The 18,222-nt window shown below is 39.7% G+C and overlaps 1 protein-coding gene across 1 annotated transcript in view; it reads right to left on the bottom strand.

The window, feature by feature from the left end:
- The window catches only part of LOC125645055 (hyalin-like), a 97,552-nt gene that overhangs the window by 8,378 nt on the left and 70,952 nt on the right, over positions 1-18,222 (bottom strand). The window contains exons 4-6 of the mRNA XM_048869979.2: positions 12,499-12,735; positions 6,018-6,263; positions 3,867-4,085 (exon numbers count right to left, since the gene is read on the bottom strand). Coding sequence (XP_048725936.2) covers positions 3,867-4,085; positions 6,018-6,263; positions 12,499-12,735 — 702 coding nt within the window. The remainder of the gene's footprint in view (positions 1-3,866; positions 4,086-6,017; positions 6,264-12,498; positions 12,736-18,222) is intronic.

Below are 18,222 nucleotides of genomic sequence, written 5' to 3'. Positions count from 1 at the left end.
AGTCACAAAGTTCAGCCACCAGGTTAGCCGTGACATTATCGGGGATAGTGTTCTTGACGGCTTGTAATCCATCTTTGTGTGGAATGTTGGTGTAGAGGGCTTCTACATCCATAGTAGCCAGGATGGTGTTATCAGGAAGATCACCGATGGATTGAAGTTTCCTCAGGAAGTCAGTGGTGTCTCGAAGGTAGCTGGGAGTGCTGGTAGCGTAGGGCCTGAGGAGGGAGTCTACATAGCCAGACAATCCTGCTGTCAGGGTGCCAATGCCTGAGATGATGGGGCGTCCAGGATTTCCAGGTTTATGGATCTTGGGTAGTAGATAGAATATCCCAGGTCGGGGTTCCAGGGGTGTGTCTGTGCGGATTTGATCTTGTGCTTTTTCAGGAAGTTTCTTGAGCAAATGCTGTAGTTGCTTTTGGTAACTCTCAGTGGGATCAGCAATGGTTCCCTCACCCCACCTAGCAATATTGTTAACCTATCCAACTATACTCTCAGCCCAGCAGAAGCAGCTGTTCTATCTCGGGGCCTCTCCTTCTGCCCCTCCACCCCCACGAACATGATACAGTTCTGTGGTGACCTAGAATCCTATTTTCGACGTCTCCGTCTCAAGGAATATTTCCAAAATACCTCTGAACAACATACTAATCCACAGAGGTCTCCCTGCCAACACTACAGAAAGAGGGATTCTAGATGGACTCCTCCTGAAGGTCGAAACAGCAGACTGGACTTCTACATAGAGTGCTTCCGCCGACGTGCACGGGCTGAAATTGTAGAAAAGCAGCATCACTTGCCCCATAACCTCAGCCATGCGGAACGCAATGCCATCCACAGCCTCAGAAACAACTCTGACATCATAATCAAAAAGGCTGACAGAGGAGGTGCTGTTGTCGTCATGAATAGGTCGGAATATGAACAAGAGGCTGCTCGGCAGCTCTCCAACACGAGTTTCTACAAGCCATTACCCTATGATCCCACTGAGAGTTACCAAAAGCAACTACAGCATTTGCTCAAGAAACTTCCTGAAAAAGCACAAGATCAAATCCGTCACCTTCAGCCCCCAACTAAATTCCTCCAACGCATTATTAAGGATCTACAACCTATCCTAAAGGATGACCCAACACTCTCACAAGTCTTGGGAGACAGGCCAGTCCTTGCCTACAGACAGCCCCGCAACCTGAAGCAAATACTCACCAACAACCACATACCACACAACAGAACACTAACCCAGGAACTTATCCTTGCAACAAAGCCCGTTGCCAATTGTGCCCACATATCTATTCAGGGGACACCATCACAGGGCCTAATAACATCAGCCACACTATCAGAGGCTCGTTCACCTGCACATCCACCAATGTGATATATGCCATCATGTGCCAGCAATGCCCCTCTGCCATGTACATTGGTCAAACTGGACAGTCTCTACGTAAAAGAATAAATGGACACAAATCAGATGTCAAGAATTATAACATTCATAAACCAGTTGGAGAACACTTCAATCTCTCTGGTCACGCAATCACAGACATGAAGGTCGCTATCTTAAAACAAAAAAACTTCAAATCCAGACTCCAGCGAGAAACTGCTGAATTGGAATTCATTTGCAAATTGGATACTATTAATTTAGGCTTAAATAGAGACTGGGAGTGGCTAAGTCATTATGCAAGGTAGCCTGTTTCCTCTTGTTTTTTCCTACCCCCCCGCCCCAGATGTTCTGGTTTAACTTGGATTTAAACTTGGAGAGTGGTCAGTTTAGATGAGCTATTACCAGCAGGAGAGTGAGTTTGTGTGTGTATGGGGGTGGGGGGGATGTGAGAAAACCTGGATCTATGCAGGAAATAGCCCGACTTGATTATGTAAAGAGTTGTCACTTTGGATAGGCTAGCACCAGCAGGAGAGTGAATTTGTGTGGGGGGGTGGAGGGTGAGAAAACCTGGATTTGTGCTGGAAATGGCCCACCTGTTGATCACTTTAGATAAGCTATTACCAGCAGGACAGTGGGGTGGGAGGAGGTATTGTTTCATATTCTCTGTGTGTATATAAAGTCTGCTGCAGTTTCCACGGTATACATCTGATGAAGTGAGCTGTAGCTCACGAAAGCTCATGCTCAAATAAATTGGTTAGTCTCTAAGGTGCCACAAGTACTCCTTTTCTTTTTGCGAATACAGACTAACACGGCTGTTCCTCTGATACCTGTAAATGGTGGGAGATGGACAGTTGCCTTATGCTAACCTATATAGCTAACTACTGGTGATGCTTAGGAAATAGGAGGTTACTTCAAAGCCACTATTCTTCACCCAAGGAACACCTGCTGTCAAGAGTCTGACAATAGCCTGCCAGGGATTTATAAAAAGAGCTCTTGGGCCTCCATGTCAGATCTGCTTAAGCTTCCTCAGGGGAAGTTTGAGTCACAAGACTGAGATCTCCAGATCCAGCCTGGGCCACCCTGATATTGGCCATTGGACTGTGACCTACATAACTGATTCTGAAAGAACCTTTTGTAACACTGAAGCTCACCATCTCTACTATGAAACTGACCTAAGAACTTTATTCATAACTGTATGTATAATGACCTTTTAACCAATACTCTCTCTCTTTTCTTTTTAAATAAATTTTTAGTTTATTTAATAAGAATTGGCTGTAAGCGTGTATTTGGGTAACGTCTGAAATAATCAGTGACCTGGTGGGTAATGTGTCAGATCCTTTGGGCTTGGTAGAACTTTTTATATGATGAACAAGATTTTCAGTAATCCTCATCATATTTGACTTGGCTGTCTGGGTAGGAGCCCAAGGCTGTGTTGTTTTAAGGGAACTGTGCTTTTGGCTTCTGGGTAACCAGTAAGGTATTGTAGAAGCTGTTGTGTTGCTGGCTTGCTGAGTCTAATTATTACAATAACCTCCAGTTTTGGGGATCATCTGCCCCATTCTTTGCAGTTTGCCCTGATTGAACAATCTCAGTGTGGCCCCCGCCCCCAGAGCCGTGGTCACAACCCAGTTTTTGGCTTGAGCCGCAAGTAGCAAATAATAAAACATTGTGAGAGAGTTTATCCTATCAGTCTTTCACTCTGGACTGCAACTAAAATGAACAGCACCAAAAATTAACAGCAAAAGTCCAGAACAAAGAAGTTGAATTACAATGAAACAAAACTTTTTAATGTTTGTCCACCTTGCTTCTACCCAATCCACAAAAAGAGAGAAAGGGCTCATTGCCATCATGTTCCCAAACCAACGTCACCTACAGAAGTACTTGTATGGCAGATCCCCTGGAGTGCCTTTATTCTGGACTCGTTTTCATTCATCCCACTCCTGAGGACCTCTGCAGAATCATATATTTCAGCTAATACATTTTGGATTCAAGTAAAAGTTGACACACTGATCTTACAGCTGTCTGTCCTTCATAATTTCCACATAGCCTCTGAGAGATGCATTGGACTTTGACACATTACACACTTCTGTAAACTCATGCTCACCTGAAGTACTTTCTGAAAGCCAAAGTTTAGTATATTACAATACATCTGTTATATCTGTACTGTGTTTAGTACATTACAATACAGCTGTTATATTTTAAAATATATGATTTTGATGAGTTAAGTAGATGTAGTTCAAAGCAAGTAGAAAAGGATTTCCAGCTCCCATCAAGAATGATGGGAGCTAATGGTGCACATTAGTGATAGGTTAGGGCATTAAATATGTACGCCTTTAAGATTATGGTTTATGTTATGCTGCAGCTAATCGCAAATGATTGCATATTATGAATTACCACAGATGGAGAGAAGACATTATGAAGCATATTAAAAAACAGGTAGGAGAAAAAATACTGTCCACCACTACCACAGTGACATTAACAATGTTCTGAAAAGACAATTTGTTACCTCCTTGGTTGTTTCCAGGCCCACAGTTAACAGAAAGATCTGATATTCTGAAATTGCCACAGGTGTTTGGGTGCTTGTTACACTGGGAAATAACAGAGGGATCTTTGGCTACAATTTGTTCCACAGTTGCTAGGATGTTTTTTTTCACGGCCTGTTCATTGCAGTCACCCTCATAGTACTGTAGTGAATCTCCTCTTCTGGACCCTGTGCGACGCCTGACTGTTAATAGTTCATATAACATGAGGTTAGTTAATAAAGATATGTCCAAAATGCACAAAAGTGTTATGGAGTTTTCATAGAATAGAGAGTAGAGTCCTGGCAAGTGCAAATGTATCACATTACTTAAACACAAGGCCACAACAGAAAGCAGCATGAGGGATTTATCAAAACCATAAATATACTGCTCAATACTTGAATGAGGGGTAAAAATGTCACTTTGGTTTCACGGGTAAGACTCTAGCTCAAATAAAAAAGTAGCTATTTGTGATGGTTTATCACATACAACCTGACAGGAACAAATTTACCACCTGAGTAGCACACTGCCATTTCCGGTAACAGATCACAAACTTTCAGTGTTAACAGAGGGCTCTATGCAAAAAAAAAAAATTTTGCTCCACACTCTTGGTTTGAGCTTTCAGAAAGAAACTGGCCACGCTTTCTTTGTCATCTGCAATTGCTTACCATAGACAGATGACTGGGGACACCTCTGTTAGACCCTGTCTCCATCTATACGCCCCATTCAAATGATAAAACTATGTTTTGATGTTTAAAATTAATCCATCTGCAGATTAGATTAATTGCCTATGATGTCGCCAATCCCCAACAAGATACCTCTGTTTGATCCCCAAAGCCAAGAAAGCCTCTGCTGGGGGTAGTACAGAGCTGCACCAGCCAAGCAAGAGTTCCAGAATGCACTGTGCCTCAGGCAGGCCCGCGGGAGAACCCAGGGTAAGTAGTTATGACACCACCCTTGGCGGTATGGGACTGCTCTGCGTCCTTTGCAGAAGCTAATGCAGGCAGCGCTCTATGGTGCTATTCCATCTGGCCCTGTTTCCTTAAATATATGGTTCTCTTGCCTCCTTGGAGTCCTTCTTGGATCTGTTTAAGAAATTATGTTCTCTTTCAATTTCTATTTGAAAAGTATCTAATAAAAATGGCCAGTAGAGTACTCACCAGTAAGGGCTTGTCTACACTGGGAAATTTACCAAAATAGCTATTTCAGTATAACTCTACAAGTGGACACACTTATTCTGGAATAAGACTGCCCTTTTCTGATTTAACTTAATCCATTTAGAAATTATAAATTAAAATTTTAAATAATTATTCCAGAATAGCTATTTTGGTCAATGTCCAAGCATAGACAAGCACTAGGGTACACCATCCTTCTGTAGTGATGGGGAGGTGAGGGAATAGCATTAGGCTTGCAAGTCTCAGGAAGTATTTTGGAAGACCTCTAAGTCAAGAGTTAAAGGATCTTAGTTCAACAATTTAGTATTAGCCAGACAGTTGTGCTACCTTAAAAACATTAATAATGCTGAGAAATTGCCATCAAAATCTAAAATACCTGTTCTCCATAACCAACAAAAATAACTATATTTTGTAGGACCTACACACACTATTTGTGACTGCTCAACTCCTGACACTATACATGATGCTAGTGAATAATCATGGTAGTGAGCAATACTAAACCATAATGGCTTTTTTTATTAGAAACATGGGGAGGGAAGAAGAAGTAAAGATTTGCTAAAAGAAAACAGGCAAAATGTGTAGTGAGAGAGTTTATTGTCAAGCCACTTTGGAAGGCTGTCAATAAAGAGGGAAACCCCATTGCACATACACACAACTTTTATGATCAGACTTTGCAGGAGAAGCAAAGTGGGTAAATTCTCAGGCCAACTTCTGCTCTTAGTTACACCACTGTAACTCCACTGCATTCCTCTGTAACTGACATCAGAATGTTGCCCTGAGAACCAACACACTCTCATTGAAAATGGAGAAACAAAACATTCATTTCATGGCATAACTAGAATCCATATCTTCATGTTGTCTTATACAAAACTCTAATAGCCGCTGAATGTGTAAATCAATAAGCTGTCAGTCATCAAGAGTGTTTAAGAAAGCTAATCCATTGAAACTTTCAAGCCTGCTCACCTGTGCAAGTCTCTGGCATGTGAGCCTTTGTCATTTGCCAGGCTTCATCCAAATGAAACCAACTTGTCCCAGACTGAGAAGGCTGGCAGAAAAACACTGACCCTGCTCTCCGATGGAAACCAGTGCTTTTCATGCAGAATGGTACACAAAACTGCCATTTGTTCATTCCACTGCCAGGATAAGATAACGTTCCACAAGCCAAAGACCCATCAGTGGGAGGTTGGGCAGTGCATGAAAGATCTGGCTCTACGAGCAATATAAAAACATATTAAAGTATGAAGTCCATTAGTATCACTGTAGTAGAAATACAGTAAGTAAACTGCCCACAAAGAAATACATGCTTGTAATTTTTTTTAAACAGTTAAGTTCTTTACTGAATGATACCATTTTCAAGTGCTTAGGAGATCTGGGATGCTCAGAGTGGGTTATTTCTAGAACTCTTTGAAATTGTATGTTCAAAACTTTTTTTAATGAAACTTTTCCATTTTTCAAAACCAAGTACCTTCATGGAGTCTTCATTTTTTCCTCCAAGTTTTACTGGAAATGAAACTGAAAATATTAAACTTAAGACATTTCAAATGACAGCTATTCAGTTTTCTTGTTTGTTCCCCTTTGTGCCACTGTGTGCAGCAGAATGAAGCATATCTGGGACATGTTTCATTTTTCTTTTGTCATTTTGTCATTTTTCCAAAGTTGGAAAAGGGAACAATGTAGCAAAAGAAAAAAGAAAAAAATGTAACAGTGGGAAAAGCCTGGGGCATCGTTTTTTATAGCAGTCAGTACCAAAAAAATGGGGTGGGAGAGAAGGGAAAAGACATGCAAATCCAAAATTATTAAAATCAAAATTCAAGAAAGAAAGAAAGAAAGAAAGAAAGAAAGAAAGAAAGAAAGAAAGAAAGAAAGAAAGAAAGAAAGAAAGAAAGAAAGCTCTGATTTGAATTCTACAAAAGGGAAACAAATTGATTTTTTTTTTTTTTGCAAAATTAGTTCCCCATCATTTGATTAGCTGTGAATCTAGTTTTACTGTGTGGCAGAGCAATGACTTGAACCAGACAGGATATTATATCGGCTCATTTAGTTGTGCATACTCACGAACAGCGATAGATGACAAAAGCAAAATACAGCTGATGGGCCAAATCTGCAGCCAGAGTAAACTGGCATAAATAATGGAGCTAAACTGATTTACATCAGCTGAGGTGCTAGCTCTCTAACTCACATGTGTAACATGGCCCTTTCTATCTCCAGCAAACTCCTCTAAGTTCAGTGCCACCAGTCACTTTCTCCATTACTGCTCTTCAACCATCTCCCAAATGTCTCTGGGAAGATGTTTTTAACTCTATTCAAACCCATTATATCCTTTGCTATGACCATGTGACTGTAATGGAGTCATGCAGTCACAATACAGGCGTCAATCAAAACTGTTTCAGAGTAGCAGCCGTGTTAGTCTGTATCCGCAAAAAGAACAGGAGTACTTGTGGCACCTTAGAGACTAACAAATGTATTTGAGCATAAGCTTTCGTGAGCTACAGCCCACTTCATCGGATGTATTCCACTGAATGTATCCAATGAAGTGAGCAGTAGCTCACGAAAGCTTATGCTCAAATAAATCTGTTAGTCTCTAAGGTGCCACAAGTAATCAAAACTGTGTTGATGATGCTATGTCTGCCATCTGGGACTTAAGCGAAAGGGAGCTAATGAAACTTCAAAGCAATCTCTCACTCTAAATTCTTGCATTTCAAAGGAGTTACTGTCTTTGAGACAATGGATACTGTCAACTCCCCATCAAGAGAGACAGTGTATATTGTTCACACTTAAGTGTACGTCCACTAAAGTATTTAACTAACACCACTTGATATTGAAATAGGCGGATCTGGGTCTGTTTACCTCTTCTCCAGGGAGTCCCTTCCCCATTTAAAAAAACTCTTAAAGCAATAAATGCATGCTATGTAGCTTGAACACTTTTGCTCCATGAATTTTAGTTAATATATAGTGCACAACCTTTAGTCAACCATGGTATTTCAACCCCTCTTGTTTACAGTGACACAAGAAGGGGATGCTGCCTTTCAGAGCACAGTGTTTGCTCTGGCTTACACATTCCTGAGGAACCATTCCCCTAGGAATGTTTCATGGTTGGAGTATGTGGTGAAAGAAAGGAATCACAGTTATATAGGCCAGCCAGGGCTGACAGGAAAAATAGTATCATTTACTCTGTGTGTGTGTGTTAACCTATCAGTTGCGTTCTTCTTCTGAATAAAATAAAACATGCTTTTGGCATCTTTCCTCACATCCCACAATACTTTATAAATAGCTCTGCACTATGCACACATACATATCTGACACATCACTAAGCAACAAGCCGTTGTTACACGGAGACAGAGAGTTGATTGCAGAATTAGACCTAGAAATATAGTCTGGTGATTAAAGACCAGGCATGCGCACAGCAGTTCCTGACTCTGCCACAGGGTTTCCTTACTTTAAACCTCTATAAAATGGGCATAATGACACCTACCCATCTTTGTAAAGTACTTTGATATCTTTGAATATAAATCACTCTACATATGTGACATGTTCTTATTATTCAAAAAATTCTAGAGGATCTTAATATTTCAGCTAGACCCTAGGACCCAGAACAGTGTAGGGGAACCCCTCCCCACTCCCTTCTCTGGGGTCACTAGGATCCACATGGTGTATCCCCCTGTCCAGCCCTGTGGCCTCAGGGAAAACCACAGAGAGAACCCAGCCAGAGACTCCAGCCAGTAGAACCAGTAGCAGCTGAAGCAGGGATAGCTGCACTGGTGGGGTAAGAGTATATGGGACCCAGCCAGGGCACTATACCCCCGCAGCCAAAACTGTGCAGAAGGGCCCCACACACTCTGGGGGCACCAGGAGCCAGCCAGAGATTCCAATCAGTCAGACCAGAAGCAACAAAAGCAGGGACCTTTTCCACCATTGGCCATTTCAATGAAATTTGTACGAAGTTCTGTCTTTCTTGGCCCTGTGTTCCAATCCCGCCCCTCCCCTCACTTCTCCTCTCCCCAGTCTTTTCACCTCAACTTCACTCCACACCTGCCCCTCCTTAACCCCTTCTCCCCTGACCTGTCTCCCTCGCCTTCCTTCTCTTCCATTTTGTTTCCATATAGCTGATCCCCTCCAAAGTAACCTGAGGATTCTCTGATGGTTTGTCTCCAGCTGACCCATGCTTCCCAGGAGCAGAAGGGGCAAAGGGCCCAAGACTGATATGGAGGCACAGAGCTCTTCCCAGCTGATAGCCCTGGGAGCAGAACTATGGCTTGTCCCACACAATGGACTGATCACTTTGTAGATATTCATGGAATTTTCCATTTCCCTCTACAATCCCTACAAATTTCAGAGCAGCAGCCGTGTTAGTCTGTATTCGCAAAAAGAAAAGGAGTACTTGTGGTGCCTTAGAGACTAACCAATTTATTTGAGCATAAGCTTTCGTGAGCTACAGCTCACTTCATCGGATGCATACTGTGGAAACTACAGAAGATGTTTGTTTTTATACACACAAATCATGAAAAAATGGGTAAATAAAATATCAAATAAAATAAACACCCATTTTTTCATGATTTGCGTGTATAAAAACAAACATTTTCGGTATTTTCCACAGTATGCATCCGATGAAGTGAGCTGTAGCTCACGAAAGCTTATGCTCAAATAAATTGGCTAGTCTCTAAGGTGACACAAGTACTCTTTTTCTTTTTACGAATCCCTACAAAGCCACCTCCCTGTTTACAAGAGGGGATGATCAGGCCCCATGTCACCATAATGACCTATACAAGCTGTCATTATGCAAGGCACTGCATTTAGCCGTATGCAGTGGAAATCTATCAACTGCATGAAAAAACTTGTACAGATACAGACAGACATCATCTTCCTTTCCAAATGCAAACAGATGGACATCGTACCAAAAGGATTGAAGGTAAAAAATCCATTACAATCTACATACCACACAGACTATGCTGACAGCTTGTGCCACACGCTCTCAAAGAAACTGCGGAATCACCTGATCAACATCCTCTACAGCAAACAGGGAAAGATTAAGAATGAGCTCTCAAAAATGGATACTCTCATAAAAAATCAACCTTCCACACAAACTTCCTCATGGCTGGACTTTACTAAAACTAGACAAGCCATTTACAACACACACTTTGCTTCGCTATACAAGATGAGTAATTGTAAATAGATATTTTGTCTTATATTCAGCTCATGTGCATTTAGTTGACAGAGAGAAGTGTTTGATAATTGAATTACTGTGCTTCCTCATTGAAGTCACTTCCTGATAAACAGCCAAAGTATTTTTTTAAAATAAATATGACATCTTGAATCATCTAGGCTGCTTGGCTGGACAGAGCTGGTGTGGTGTTATCATGGTACAACATTATGTGTTATTAGTTCTCTTCTAAATAGCAGAACAGAGTCCAACTAAAAACATCATAAATTTATTGTTCTGTTTTGATATAATAATTTGTGGGAAAATAAAAACATGTAAACACAATTGCTCTAGTTCAACTCACATTAGTTTATAAATCCATTTAGTTAAACAGTGCAAACCCCCAGGTAGAGACTCTTATTTCAGTTTAAAACTGCCCTATTTCAATTTAGCTTAAACCAAATTCCTAATCAATTTAAGATAATCCAAAGTAAACATAGTGTAAACTGAAATAAGAATGTCCACACAGTCTTTTGCACCAGTTTAAGTAAATCACTATTGAGTATAGTATTAGACCATAATTTAAACTACTTCAGTTTTCTTGTGAAAAATAAATCCTACAAAAGTTAGTGCATTTTTTGCATCCATCTCCTACTGCAATTTGTGGGGTAAGTGTAGCATTCTGCAATGACATGGGTATTTAACTGTCTCATCAAATTCTACAGCTATTGTGCAAGCTGTAGTTATGGGGAAGATCCCATCATGAAAGGGGAAAAGGGAAAGAAAAGGTAAGGTATGGAATATTTATGGAAAAGGGAGTGCTCTTCTATTAATGTTATTTTTATATTAAAAATATGGCAAAAGAATAATAGCACTATACAATATACATCAGTAATATGTGCCCACACTTGGAGATTTGACAATAAAATCCTCATTCGTGCCAGCACCAGCCATGAGGTTCCAGCAATTGCTAGTATTTGACCACCTTAATTAAGCCTGTCAAAGCCTGTTCTGCATTTGATCGATGGTGAGGAAGGTTTTACAAAATTCCTTAATATAGACACAGCAGAAATGACACACATGATTGTGGGGTTTTGTACAATGAAACTGTTCACATCGTTACAAAACACAGATATTCAGTAAACGTCTTTAATGCTCTCTCCCACCACGTTGATGAATCTAGCTGTTACATTATGGCTTCTAGGAGATCTCAAACAGGAAAAGTAATTTTCTATTTCTTCTTTCTTCCACCTCTAATGATCAAGTTGTCAGCACTGTGGCTTAAGTCAAATATCACTTGCATTTTCCTTTTCATTTAAAAATGTTAATCAATGGTAGCAAAAAATCTTTGTGCTTAAAATAGAGCAGTTTAATTTACAGTGAGACCTAAGAAACAACCTGGCTAATTTCAGAGAAGTCCTAATTATTTTTTTAAAAAATCCAAACCCTACTGACTAAAGAACTGGTATATCCATTTGCCATTGATCTTCATCAGGATCTTTCAAATGCCAGGACTTTTCTACACATAAAAATTGTGCTAATTTAACTAAATCATTAGAAACTGATATAGTAAAGGAGGTGCAACCCCCTTGTGGGGACATTCTTAAATCAGTTGAGAAAGCCTTATATTCATTTAGCTTAAATCAATGTAAGGCACTCAAACCAATTTAAGATGGTCCACACAATGGTGATTGCACTGACTTAAATACATCAGTTTCTAAAACAGTTCAGCTAAAATCAGTACAGTTGGTGCGTGTAGACAAGGCATTACTAATGGGTATAGAGAAGTAGCAGGAAGAGTGTTACCAGTTTTAACTTCATTTTGGAAAGCACCGTTTTCGGAAGTCAGTGCTGCAGGGAATCAGTGTCGGACAACAAGTGCTTTCTGAATATTTCAGTCCTTGGCTGACTACTTCTTAGCTGTAGCTCACATCTCAGGGAAACAGTGGTTGTCATTAAAAAGATTTTCCAACAGTTACCACAACTGTTTCCTGGTGTTAATGAAGACCTATCTACTGAGGCCAGCAGAGGATCTGGCCAACTGGCAACAAAATGTACTTGAAAGATATAAGAATGCAATTCTTATTACACCTAATATAATCACATCACTTGGTACATAGGACTTGATATGAACAGCAAAATATTCATGGTTTGGTGAACATCCAACTGTTTACAGGAAATATTACTGCCAAAGAGGTAGCATTAAAGCAAACATCTCTATTTCTAATTTGTAAATCTAGTTAATAAAAGTTTTCAGGATCCTGATTGTTTTTCCTTTCTTAAACTTCAGTCAATAATAGCACTTACTTTTGATGGTAACTTTAAACTGGCAGGAGGCTTCATTTCCTGCTTCATCATGGGCGGTGTATTGCACTTGATGAGTTCCATACCGGAAGCAGGAGCCACTGGATATTGAAGCTATTGAAGTAAACACCCCACTGTTGTCGCTAATTTCAGGTTGTTCCCAGGTGACCTGTACTGGATCAGTCTCAGTGGTTATGGTGATGTCCCATGGGCAATTTGTTATGGTTGGAGGAATTGTATCTGTGGAGTTCAAGGGAGACAATTAAAAACATGACAAGCTGGCACTTGCTGCGGCACAGCAAAAGGCTTGAATAATGCATTCTTGCTAGCAGTAAGTTGCAACCTGCTAAGCAATAAAGGCTATTTAAGGAGAGAGAAAGCAAAAGATAATGAATGATATTACTGAGACAGCATTTGTTGCGCAATTAACTTTTGGAAACATTTCAGATCTAACTAGATTTATAAGCTGTTTTTGGTAGGAATGGGGTGACAATAGTGCAAACTGTGATTCTTCTCATACAACTGGGACTGTTCCTGTTATAGAAAACAGTTCAAAGTTTATTCTTCGTTGTGCACTAAATAACAGGATGCAAAAGCAAACACATATCAGACTGCACTAAGAGTCTTCTAGGTTTACTGTAGGTCTTTTGAACCACTTAAAAATCAAAAACTGTTGCAAGCATGCTCAAACCTTCATGGAAGTGCAGCAACCCTTTGTCCAATGTTTCAGGGATTTTCCTATCCTCCAAAGAAAGGAAAAGTCACCTTTTCTCAGTTCATCAGCCAAACGGACATGCCATGACATGGAGTTGGGGGCTGGGGCCATGGGACAAGGAGAAGAAGGGGAGGGATTTGTGTATGAAAGTTTTAGAAACCCACAAACAACAACAATAATTCGGTAAATTACCAAGCTAAAATAAAAAGATATCAGTTTGGTGCAAATTTTAGAGGACCCACTGAGGGGTTCATATCAGTTTAACTAAATTGAATTAGAAAATAAACTATCCAATGCGTAAAACATAGTTGTGTGTGTAGTCAAGTTCTAAGAATTAAAACTTTGGGCTAACACAGTAAATAGTGATACAATGAGGAAAGAGTCCTATATATTGTATGAAGGAAGGAAGAAATATTTTTCATACCCAGAAAAATATTTAAAATAATGTAATGTACATAAATTCTTACCTACGCCTCTATTATCAATGTTATTAGGGTTAGAATTCTATATTCACCTGGATCACCAGAGGTGGCCCCCATGATGGTCTTTGGTTGGAGCTTGGAACTCAGAGTCAGGAGACTCCCACTGGCTTTAGAGGGAGTTATTGTATACAGCTAAATCCTGTGCAACTCTTCAGTAAGTTAAAGCAACATTTTACTGCACCCTTGCAATACACCCTTTCAATCCCACAAACCCCAGGTTGCATAGGCATCACTGAGGACAGTGCTTGGCCCATGGCTCTTAACTCTTACAGCTATACTTAGAACACACTAAGACCAGACACTCTAAGAATATGACAATTCCCAGTATAACAAAGTTAAGTCACTGAGTTATTCTACTAGAGTAAAGATAATAGGCAGCATGTGCTTTTCCTACCCAAGGGTAATTTGCATTTCTTTTAAATAAATTTCCAATTGTAATTAAAACTGGAGGCTAAAGGGAGCAGGGAGGAAAGTTCTGTTCACATTTTTTGATGCAATCTGTGATATCATCCAGATTCTAGGCCACCACCATACCATTTAGATGCTTGTAACTTCAAAAATATATTTTAAAAATTGTACACACGATCTAGCACACAAAAAGCAAAAGTGTTCAAATCACCCTCATGAAAAAATTACAAGACACCTGTTTGCCGGTACTAAATAATTTTTAGGCTATTTGGCAATATTTCAATTTATTTTTAAAAACTCCTTGTAAATATGTGACTGAACAAGAAAAATTTAATTTAAAACAAATGTTCACCTCACTAATGATCATTTCTTCTCTCTCTTTTTTTCCTCTCTCTTTCTAACTTTCTAGGGCAAAAGTTCACAAAGAGCAGGGCTCTTCCATCTGTTTACAAGCTGCCTGTCAGTTCTTAGACTCTGAGCAACTTCTCTGCCAGTTTACAAAGTTTTGGCTGCAAAAATTCTCTTGTTCTGAGAAAAGAGATGATGTGCCTTTATGAATAATTGACTTTTTGTAACCTTGATCTAATCCTAACAGAAAATCATCATCGCCAACATAATAGTGATCACAGGGCTTATTTGAAAAGATTATTATGTCAATATCACTATTTGTTGTTGTTTTTTTTGTAACACTTAACAGCCCCATGTAGGTTTAGGACAACATGGTGGTAGATGCTGTATAAACACAGAAGAATACATTGTCTCTGCCCCAGGGAGCTTACAATCTGATCAGAACATAGAGTATAACAGATTATAAATAAATAAGTACAATCAGCTATCCCTGACTGGTTTCAGAGTAGCAGCCGTGTTAGTCTGTGTCCGCAAAAAGAAAAGGAGTACTTGTGGCACCTTAGAGACTAACACATTTATTTGAGCATAAGCTTTCGTGAGCTAAGGCTCACTTCATCAGATGCATGCAGTGGAAAATACAGTGGGGAGATTTTATATACACAGAGAATAGGAAACAGTGGGTGTTACCATACACACTGTAATGAGAGTGATCAGGTAAGGTGAGCTATTACCAGAAGGAGAGGAAAAAAAACATTTGGAGTGATAATCAAGGTGGGCCATTTCCAGCAGTTGACAAGAACGTGTGAGGAACAGCCCCGGGGGGGGGGAATAAACGTGGGGAAATAGTTTTACTTTGTGTAATGACACATCCACACCCAGTCTTTATTCAAGCCTAATGTAATGGTGTCCAGTTTGCAAGTTAATTCCAAGTCAGCAGTCTCTTATTGGAGTCTGTTTTTTGAAGTTTTTTTGTTGAAGAATTTAAACTTTTAGGTCTGTAATCGAGTGACCAGACTGTTATTCATGCAAGTTCATCTGTAGTTGGTTGATATCTTCTCGCCCCCAAGACAGAAGAGGGTCAGAAGCAAGGATTTGCAAGATGAGAAGAAGCAAGTTGATTCTTATGGATCACCTGAGGGAGATGTTCCATGTGGAGAGGGAAAAATGGAGACATTTGTGGGAATAGCAAACTAATGGCCATGCAGGGCTAGGATCTTCACTGAACAGAGGGGGGAAAACATGGTTAGAGCCAAGGATATAAAAGTAAATTGGGGACACTTTGTAAATGGCTTTGAAGACAAGGACAAAATATTTAAACTTGTGATGGAAAACAGGGACTCAGATGGAAGATTCATAAGGTGAGGTGGGAAAGATGTGGTCAGAGTGATGGGCAAGGTAAAAGATTTTAGCTGCTATGTTTTGTATGAACTGGATTGTGATTGTTAGGGGGGCCAGAGAGGGAGACATTACAGTAATCAAAATGTGAAACTATGAGGGTCAGATTCTAGCAATTCACTCTGTGAAACCAGCAGCTACAATATAATACAATGCCAGCACTGTAGTGGTAAGTAGCTCGACCTCATTAGACAGAGAACAACTTCAAAAATAAGGTCCTAAACGACTGTGTAAAAGTAACCATTGAGTGCTCTCTATCAGAGTGTAATCATGTTTGATTGATGAATCGTGTAACCATGAGTATATTTTAGGACAGATACACTATGTTGTAGATTTTTTCTTTGAGACTCAGGGAAATGTTTCGCATTTTAGTACAGAAATGATTACATTGTTTATGAACATCAGGATATGAATCACCTCAAAAATAGCTTTCTCCAGTGTACAGCATCTGTGCAAAAATAGTTTGTTGTTGAAATGTTCAGGAAAAATGTTCTGAAAGGCCTTGGGCCAAATGTTGCACTGATTTACACCCCATTACCTCGTTGATTGGCATGGGGTTTGAGTCAGCACAAATTCAACCCTGTGTTTAGATTTGGTTTATATTTGTGCCCATTAGGTACCACCCAAAACGCCCATCTAATCCTAGATATACCTGTGTCAAATCCATCACAGTACATGTATTTATTTATAAAAAATCCCACAAACACTCTAGGGCTACAGACAGAACCTTCCCAATACTATGAAGTGTCTTAAGCTCCAAGCCTTGTGATTTCTGAGGGCAGAATCCCATTGACTTCGCTTGGGCTTTTCCATGCAGGCACATAATGCAGGACTGGGGACTTACTCTTCAAGTAGTGCCATTGGTTTCAGTGGAACTAGCGCACTAAGGTACCACTGAATGTCATGGTGGTAGAATCTGGCCTGTAGACATTTCAACCACTGATTTTTAGACTTTGTACATCTTTTCAAGTATTTTAGGTGTGCTTTTCTTAACATGTAGGTTTACTTAAAGAGAAGTTGATCTGAATTTTAACTTGATACCCCACTTACCAGGAAAAGTTACTATATTGCATTCAGAATTTTTCTCTGAATTGGCTACATCCTAAATAGCAACCATATATACTGTAATAATATTGTGAATGTAGTCTATTTACAAAGATTGTTTTCTGAAATCACATTCAAATATGGCTTCGAAGGACAGTTCTGATAGAATTTGGTGAATGAAAGTTTTCACCACCAGCAACTGGGGCAGCAAAATCACATCCTCATGGACCCATAAAGAAGCAAAGCATCCTTAATTTTAGCTTAAAATTTTTAACAACATTTAAAGGCAAACATGACTAGTTGTAAAGCACAAAGCAGTGATTTCATGCTGCTGTGTTAGCAGACCAATACTTGTATTTGTCAGAAGGCACTGGATCTAAGTTGTTTTTCCCATTCTTTCATTTTGACCTGGATTTGTCTCATCATCAGACAACACTGAACATTTTACCTCTGAATTTTTCATCTTAATTTAGGACTGTAATTGATATCAGATACAAATCTAGTGGGAGCCAGTTGACAGAGAGATTAATAAGAGCAAAGTAAGCTGTGAAAACACAGTTCCAAGGGTACCTTGTGAATTATGATTTTAATAACAGACCTGTAATGTGAAAAATAGACACTTCTCAAATCTCATAGTTTATCTCTGAGACGCGTTATTTTTCTTTGTTAAATACACTTGATTTCTGATGTCATTTGGGCAAAAAATAACCCCACCCAAACTATACCTATTCATTTCAAAAGAGACTCAGGCCACCTCAGCATTTTGTTAATAGGGTCCAGAAGAGTTCTTTGAGGTTGAACAACGTAAAATGTGCATTGAGGTTCAACACTCTCCTCTCCTCATGCTGTTACTCTAAGGAAGGAGAGCCCTTTTTCATTAACTCTGATCAGTGTTTTTCATGGCCTTCTCAAACAAAAGAATAGCCGTCACATAAAAATAATAATTGACATTGTCATATTTTGGTTTTATCCATCTGTCACTGACTAAAATTTTCAAAAGACATCTAAGTGACTCAGGAGCCAAAAGTACTTTAGGAGGCACTTTGGAGCCTCAGTCTCGAAAGTGGAGACTCCTATGTGCCAAAAGAATGAGGAGGACTTGTGGCACTTAGAGACTAACGAATTTATTTGAGCATAAGCTTTCATGGGCTAAAGCCCACTTCATCAGATGCATGCCGTGGAAAATACAGTAGGAAGATATAGACACACAGAGAATATGAAACAATGGGGGTTGCCATAGCAGCTCTAACGAGACCAATCAATTAAGCTGGGCTATTATCAGCAGGAGAAAAAAAGCTTTTGTAGTGATAATCAATTGTGACTTTTAGGTCTGTA

This window comes from Caretta caretta, chromosome 11 (genome assembly GCF_965140235.1).
Source record: "Caretta caretta isolate rCarCar2 chromosome 11, rCarCar1.hap1, whole genome shotgun sequence".
Taxonomy (NCBI): Eukaryota; Metazoa; Chordata; order Testudines; family Cheloniidae; genus Caretta; species Caretta caretta.
This window is presented reverse-complemented; position numbering and strand designations above follow the sequence as displayed.